General features: G+C 32.1%; 1 protein-coding gene across 10 annotated transcripts; it reads left to right on the forward strand.

Moving 5' to 3' along the window:
- Positions 1–3012: 3012 nt before the first annotated feature.
- On the forward strand, positions 3013–6411 carry LOC116118664 (serine carboxypeptidase-like 51). 10 transcript variants are annotated; one of them, XM_031404651.1, is made up of 6 exons: positions 3013–3399; positions 3948–4015; positions 5122–5344; positions 5441–5501; positions 5838–5888; positions 6094–6411. In XM_031404651.1, the coding sequence occupies exons 2-6, from the start codon at positions 3973–3975 to the stop codon at positions 6190–6192; spliced, it is 477 nt and encodes a 158-aa protein (XP_031260511.1). In that variant the 5' UTR covers positions 3013–3399; positions 3948–3972; the 3' UTR covers positions 6193–6411. The 10 variants fall into 10 exon arrangements, 3 of the variants coding, with proteins under 3 accessions (XP_031260511.1, XP_031260510.1, XP_031260512.1); XR_004126193.1 differs by lacking the exon at positions 5441–5501 and adding an exon at positions 4320–4388 and having other exon boundaries at positions 3013–4232; XM_031404650.1 differs by having other exon boundaries at positions 3013–4015.
- The last annotated feature ends 1920 nt before the right edge of the window (positions 6412–8331 follow it).

Raw genomic sequence — 8331 nt, forward strand, 5'->3', positions numbered from 1 at the left:
ATGGGAAGGGGAGGGAAGGTAGCATTCCACAATCTTAGGCAGTCAAGGCTTCTTCGAGTGCCCTTTTTTTTTTTTTTTTTTTTTTTTTTAATAAGGTGTAATTTTATAGTTTATTTTTAATTTGGATCTTTAACTTGGTATTCCTTCTCTTCTTTAGCTTCCGCAGATATGTGGGGTTTAATATATGACATGCTTTTTATATGCAGTTCTATCAGTAGTGTCAGGGTTGCAGGTTACAGAAGCTAAATTAACTGATGGTAATCTGGTTTTCTTTTTCCCTCTCTCTCACATCCTGTTATATAAAGTTTTTGATTCATGGTGCTGATGCCTTTTGATACTTTAATGTTCCTTTGGGGCATTTTTTCTATTTGTTAACTCCTTTTGGGTGGAAAAAAAAAAAAATATGACATATACAGCCCAGTCAATGGCTAAATTTGTTTAATTTTATCCGTATTGCAGCCCAGTCAATGGCTAAATTTGTTTAATTTTATCCGTATTGGATTTTTGGTTAGAAGTTGAGGTGTTGGAACAAGAACATTAGTAACTACCTTGCATTAGAATAATGGCTGGTAATTGATGTTACAAATCTAAGCCAAAAATTTAAGTTAGAATTGCTTGACCTTCTATTTTATTTTTTCAAGAATTGCAATGTTTATGTCATGCCCGGGAATTTGCTATTCCTACCACCTATCTTTCTCAAAGTTGTATAAATTTGGGTATTCCAAGGCAAGTGTTGATACTTCTGAAACCTTAACCCTTTCTCTTTTTGTCGTTTGTGATTAAATTATTGTCATGCGCAACTTTTTTTTTTTTAATGAGTTTACATCATTAATTAAATTAATCTACAATTTATGAATTTCACTATTTGCATGCATTTCTCCCGATATCATCTAATAGGATATTATGTGGCTTGCCATTTCCGTTTAGGTTTATGTCCTTATTGTAAGGGTGATAATTTGCTGCTATTAGTGATGCTGATGGTCAGATTGTATGTGGTCTTAATCTTATTTAACCCTGAACTAATTAGTCTGCCGTATACTGCAGTCAACTATCTCTCTAGTTTGAAAAGTAATTGATCAATCTACAGAGCAAGTATGGCAGAAATAAGCCAGGGTATGCTTACAGATATTTTGGACGAGGAATGGTAATATCTTCGGACAAAATGAAAAGAAAAAGAAACTCTTCATGCCTACTTTTATTAGTGCAGAGCTTCAATTGCCACCACTGGTTGATCGGCCTGATGATACTGAAGACTAAGTATGTCCATGGTGAAGTATAATTGGAAAGAAAAAATATCATCTTGAATTTATGAGACGAGACTCTTCGTTTGGTCAAACTATTAACTTTTCTCTTGCTTTGTGACATTTAGATTGTGCTATCATCAGTGCATTAACGCTTAATAATATTTTTTTTATTCCATGCTCTGTAGAGGAGGAATTCTGCACCTTTACACATTTCTGTATTATACCTTTATAAAAGACAGTTTAAGAAGCCCAAACACAAACACTACAGTCGTAATTAAACGAAGTGGCGGCAATAGAACAACACTAAGCAAACTGTGATGAAAGCAAAATGTAAAAAAAACCTAATTAAATAGTAATATTAACGCTAAATAAATGATAACGAAATTTTCAAAACACTTGGTTTAACATTAATTGTCCAGTTCAAAAAATAATACAAATTAATATTATTTACTTGCAATAAATTGGCATACATGGATATGTAATATTTATTTTAAATTATTATTCTTACTTTCTTTATTGTCCAATTCAAAAAACATTACAATTTAATATTACTTATTTGGATTAAATAGGTATACATGGACAATAAATATTTATATCAAACTACAATTCATAATTTCTTTATTATTTATTACTTTTAATTATTAATTGAACATTAAATCAAAGACTATAACAAATATTTTTTAATTTATTATTTTACTCAATCTTATGTGGCATATATTAATAAGTTGGATTTGATGATATATGCGGCGTCATATAATTGATGTTTGATATTGTTTATTATTAATGATAGATATTAATAACCTTATTGGTTGTTATTTGTTATAAATATTTGTTATTTATATAGAGATAAATTTATGTGAATTTAAGAGGTTTTATACGTTGTATGTAATTCCTTTATTTTGACAATAGAAAGGTTGTTGGACACATGACAATTTAGGGGTGTTTGATTCCGGGTACCTTACATTTTTTTAAGAAATTGGAATCGGAACCGACGGTTCCTTGAAATTTGGAACCAGAATTGGAACCGACGGTTCCGGTTCCGGTTCCTATGTACCCAGAACTAGAACCTGTAACAACGGTTCCAGTTTCGATTCTGGATATCCTGTAAAATTCATGACCCCCCAAAAGTTTTTAAAATGGCAAAAAAAACCCTTAAAAACTTACAAATACGCCCCACCTGGCACTTGTTAACAAAAATAAAATTATAAATTACAAATTATAAATTCAAAATTACAAACTCCATTATTTTGTAAAGGTAGATTCTCAAAAGTTAAACAAACTTACTTTAAATGTTATGAAATATAAATATAAATGTATTCACATTACTTTTTTTACAAAAGTTTTTATTAACCCCCCTAATCTTTAATTTTATTTTATATTAGTCTCGGTTCTTGGTTTCAGTTTTGGTTCCTAACTATAGAAACCGAAATCGGAACTGCACAGTAACGGTTCTAAAAATTTGGAACCATAACTTACTCGTTTACGGTCAGTTCTGGGTAGAAACCGAAACCAAACCTCGGATATCCGTCGGTTTCGATTCCAATCGGTTTTTTTGAACACCCTACGTGACATCATGTAATTGGATCATCAAAAGTCTAAATAAAAACTTGATTAGTGTTAGACAACGTGGCATCATGTAATTAGAACATTCAAAAGTAATTCTTTTATTTTGATATGGTGGAATATTAATAGATATAGCATCATGTAATTGGGATATATAGACACATGACATCATGTAATATTGGGGCATCCAATGTCTAATCAAATTGGGACATCCGAAGTTCTAATTAAAACTCTACGAATTAAGTCTCTTCACATTCTGCGAACCGTCAGCCCTTCACTTTCAAATTAATCTCAATACGTTTCCATTTCATTTTCATCCTCTTCATCTTCTTTCTCTCTTCATGTCTTCATTACACGACCATCTCTCTAATTTGATTCAACTTCACTCAGTACCACCACCACTCACCAACGAACAGCCGCCTCTCCTCTCTCTCTCTCCATCACTCGAAAAACAGAACAATTTTATGCTTCCAGTCTCCAAAACTTCATTTCTTCTTTGTTCGCAAGCATTGGAAACATCCAACGGAGTATCATCCAAGCAAACACAGCAGAGTTTTCCTTTTTAGTGGAAATGGGATGGGGGTTTGACTTGGTTTGTTCAAAATTTGAGTATTTATTTTCTTTTTTGTTTTTGATGATAGGAAATGCTTTGTTGATTGTTCTGTGAATTGGGTTTGTCGTATGATTGATCAAGTAATGTTGATATTGATCTTAGATTTGAGATGGGATTGGCTTGATTTTGCTGAAAAACTGAAAAAATTCAATACTCAAATTGCATCTTACCTGTAAGCATGTAATGGGTTTGTTTTGTTTACTGTTTGCTGATTGTTCTGTAACTTGGGTTTATTGAATGATTAACCGAATCGGGTTGCCATGGTTGTTTTAAGACGGGTTTGAGATGGGGTTGACCCTGGTTTGATCTGAAACTAAGAAAGTTTGATACCTTTGCTGCATCTTAGAAGAAACTAAAAGAACATGTTAAGTAGATCCAAAATCATTTATGTTTTCTTATGTATAGAGTTACCTTGGGAGATAGTTGGATCTCTCCAGAGGATTTTGTGGTAAATTTGTTTGATTTTTTTATTAATTAAAATTCGTATTAACTTTCAATCTGGACGGAAATTTAACTGAAATATGCAGCTTTCTTGGGGTCCTCTGCTTAAGGATGTCTCCCGGCTTGATAACAATGGCTTGGAGAAATCAAACAGGTCTGCATCGCATATTTAACATTCTGTATAAACAAAATAAAAGCAGATAATTAAGCGGCTATAAATTTTCTGCTATGATAAAACTTAAATATGATACGCTTTGGCAAACTGTCTGGGTCAAAAAATTAAGCAGCAACTTGAAGATGGTCAATTTGTCAATGTCACAAATTAACGGAGTGAACTTGAAGAAGTGATTAGTGCTAGCAGCAGCTCCGTGGTACTGTATTTTTTTTTCGTACAGTTTTGTTAATGAAATTAATGACAACTGAATTGTGTTTTTATACACTGAATTGTTTTGCTTCAGGGTTTTTTTTATAATTTTTTACTGGATTCGGGTATGGACCTGGTATCACTAACAGATTTTCACACTGAGGTTTGATTTACTGCTAACTTTTGCATTTAGTAATTGCTTATTTGGTTGATTCAGAATGGATGTGGATATATGTAAAACCAAAGGTTTAGCGTTTTTTCAAGACAGTAAAAATCTACATATTCGAGTTCTTAAACACTTTAGGCACTTGAAAGCTATGTGTTGGAGTCATAACCTTCAGAATGCGGTTTGGGTGAGATAAATTGATTGACACTTGATTAAGTCAATCTGTAATAAATTTTAAGAAATGCAGGAAACGTAAAATGCCCCTCGAAGTACAGCAGAACAATTTTGAAGGCATAATGAATTAAGTATTTTGGAACATGGCGACTGCCAAAACTACTGGATTGTGTTCTCTAACATCAGTGAGAATTTCGCTCACATCTTCAGTGCAATTTTTTTTTTTTTTTTTTTTACTTTTGCAAGTTTAGATTATTATCAATTTTTTTTTGGTAACTTAAATTTCTGGTTCCACTATACCTTCTTCCCCATTATTATTATTATTATTTTTTGTGGTTTGCAGAGGAGATTTTGTTAAATGAATTTGATGCTGTGACATATAGAGTTCTGGCATACTTTCTTCTGGGTTTAGTCAGGATATACTCCAAAAAAGTTGAATATCTGTTTGATGCATGCAATGATGTATTGATTAAGATTAATGACTTTGTGGTTGGTGAAAAAAGTAAGTCATGGAAGGGAAAACTGAGTTTACTGTATTATGCTATTATTGTACCAGACAGGTTTGAACTTGATGCTTTTGATCTGGAGATTCTTGCAATAAGAAAGTACTTTATCAGAAAAAATTGCAATACTTTATCAGAAAAAATTGCAATAAGAAGGTACTCAAGATACCTGAGTTACTTGAAACCTGCTACTACTCCTGATGGAGATGGTGAGCTTGATGGCTTGATGAACGGTGAAATTAAAAAGAAGTTCAATATTATTCCTGAAAATGTGACGTAAGTCTTCTTCTATATCTTTTCAAATAAAAAATCAAATTGAATGGTTTGATATTTTATTCAAGATTTTGTTTATACTTTTGACAAATGAGGAAGGCAATCGGATTATGTATTCACACAGCTTCAAGGTGATTTTATGAGACCCAAGATTAATGAGGTACATTAGAAATTAAAAAAAAAAAAAAAACTTAGTATTGGCATATTTTTCATGATTTAATTGACATAAATAACTTAATTTATACTTTGAAGGAATCATTCTGTCTGGAAATGTATGATTCCTTTGTCACCACTCAAACGTGTTTGAAAGCTCAACTATAACTCCTTTCATTTGGTTTAATCTTGAAGTCAAACATTCCATACTAGCTTCTCATATATAAAATGCATTGTTGCCAAACACATCCTTATTATTTTGGGTGCATTCGTGATACAGAGTTTTCGTTTTATTTTCATAAGATGATTCTAAATTTTACATTAATTAACTGTTATCTTACAGGTGGCTGAGCTACTTGCAAAAAGGGTGAATGTCACAATATACAATGGGCAAGTAAGCCATTTTTATACCATTTTCATTTTTTTGGTTTAACTGGTATTGTGATTATGACATGATGGAATTTATTAAATATAACAGATTTATCCACCTCTTAGCTATTCTCTCGCTCTATTCAATTTGTTTATTGGGTTATTGTGTATATTTAATTGATGTGACTGGTAATTAATGGATCTCATTTGATGTCAATTTTTGCGGATAGATCTTAGAGTTGCTTTGGGATCAGGGTGTGTGGCGAAGAAATCATCAACTGAATAGTTGTTCAGAAGGTTTTATGCTTCTTCTGACAAGTGGTAGATGAGTATCAGAAAAATTTTGGTGATTCATGGGAAGACTGTACAGGCAGACAACTCTCAAACATGGCCCTATCTGAATGAAGCTTTGACCAAATTTCAGGTATTTCTGATTTCTTTGTCACTCTTGACCATATTTGCAATGATTTATTGAATATTTGCAATGATGTATTGATTTCGATAGATAATGTGCGATTGTCAATGAGGTATTGAATATTTGAATATGAATATGAATTTTTTTCTTTAGTTTGTATGTTGTGCTTACATAAATAAAATTGAATTGTCCTAGAGCGAGTAAATTGGTATGCATAACACTTTATAAGCAATGTTATATTATTGACAAACAACAAAACTTGAAATACAATTCTATAAACATACTCGCGCAGCACATACTATCACATTAATTTCAATAACACTTTATAAACAACACTATATTATCGACAAAAAACAATACTTGAAATACAATTTTAAAAACAAACTTGCGCAAATATATGTCAACGAAAAGGGAAATGAAGAAAACCCTAAATAAATAGTAACCTAATTTTCAAGTAAAGCGATCGGACCCTTGGTTCAACATTAATTGTCCGGTTTACAAAACATTACAATTTAATATTAACCCTAAATAAATGGTAACCCAATTTTCAAGCAAAACACATTGTTTTAAAAACTGGATCGCTTGTTGACCCGGTTAAGGGGTTGGTTTGCGGGTTGATTGGTCTAACCGATTGGACCGGTCGGTCTGATCGATAAATAGCAGTCACATCTTTAAACAATTCTATTAATTGTTATAAGTTTGAAAATCAACAAATATATCTCTAAAATTTATCTATAAGCCCCTGTAAGTTTAAAATAAAGCAAATGCACCCTACAGATTTTATTATTAATTATTTCTCTCTTCCCATCACTTTCATCTTTCTCCTTTTTTCTCTCTCCGCACACTCCACATCACTTTCTTTTTTCTCCTTTTTTTTCTCTTTCTCCCCATCACTTTCTTCTAACACATTCGCGTCTCTCTACCGTAATTTTTCTCTCCTCTTCTCCTTCTCTTCATCTCCTCTTTTCTTTCTTCTAATCTTCTTCCCTACTCTTTCTCTTGTCTCCTCCTCTCTTTCTTCTTCCTTCCCTTTCCCTTATTTCTTCTTCTTTACACTGTAGATTTTAGAGTAAGTGAAGAAGAATAGAAGATGAAAATGGAAGATGCAATTTGGTTTTTTTATTCAAATGAAATGGAGAATGAAACAGTGTTGCAAATTGGTTTAGGAATTAGGAATATGAATTTTTTAGGATCAGATACCCAAAAATAGCGAACCGTTTTAAGACCCAAGTCGGTCGGACTGGCGGTTTTGTACTGTTCCACCAGTCCATTGCCGGTCCAAAGCGGATTTAATGACATTCTTGGGTTTTATGTGAACCCAGACTAGAGTAAAGGCTGGCTCCCGGTCGAATAGGTTGGACAGGCTAGTCCGGTTCGGGTTTTAAAACAGAGGCAAAACGACAGGATCGTTGGTTCAACATTAATTGTCTAGTTCACAAAACATTACAATTTAATAATACTTGGATTAAATAGGTATACATTCACATGTAATATTTATATGAAAATACTATTCTTAATTTATTAATTATTAATTATTTTAATTATTAATTGAACATTAAATTAAATACTATCACAAATAATTTCTAATTTATTATTTTACTTAGTCTTAGGATACTATTTATATTGTATAATTTCCAAATTATGTTAGTATATTCTGTAATTTATAACTAACATAATTAGAAGATTCAATAAATCATTTTTGATCTATACAATGTATGTACCTCTATGGTAGTATCAATCAATTGAAACATCCAGTTATTCAAACAAATATGGTGTCAAAAACAATTTCATAAGCATATCTCATACGGAGTTTTTTGGACAGTTTTAGACGGGACCTTATTAAAGATGTGCATAATGGCCTGGAGAACATACCCCCACAAAGACATTGACAAGTCTGTAAAACTTACCATTGATCGCACCATATCCAATAGGGTATGATTTCTTCTTTCATACACTCCATTAAGCTGGGGAGTATAGGGAGAAGTTAATTGTAAGATGATCATATTTTCTTTTAAAACTCTTGAAACTCTGTACTCAAGTATTCACCTCCACG

The sequence above is a fragment of the Pistacia vera genome, unplaced genomic scaffold (assembly GCF_008641045.1).
Source record: "Pistacia vera cultivar Batoury unplaced genomic scaffold, PisVer_v2 Contig852, whole genome shotgun sequence".
NCBI classification, from domain to species: domain Eukaryota; kingdom Viridiplantae; phylum Streptophyta; class Magnoliopsida; order Sapindales; family Anacardiaceae; genus Pistacia; species Pistacia vera.

What these genes read in the sequence shown, in the direction of transcription:
- LOC116118664 (XM_031404650.1), top strand. Translation starts at nt 3,973, where the DNA reads ATGTCTCCCGGCTTGATAACAATGGCTTGGAGAAATCAAACAG. An exon ending in GGCTTGGAGAAATCAAACAG is followed by an intron (nt 4,016 to 5,121) that starts GTCTGCATCGCA and finishes TTATTGTACCAG; the next exon opens with ACAGGTTTGAACTTGATGCT. An exon ending in ATTATTCCTGAAAATGTGAC is followed by an intron (nt 5,345 to 5,440) that starts GTAAGTCTTCTT and finishes CAAATGAGGAAG; the next exon opens with GCAATCGGATTATGTATTCA.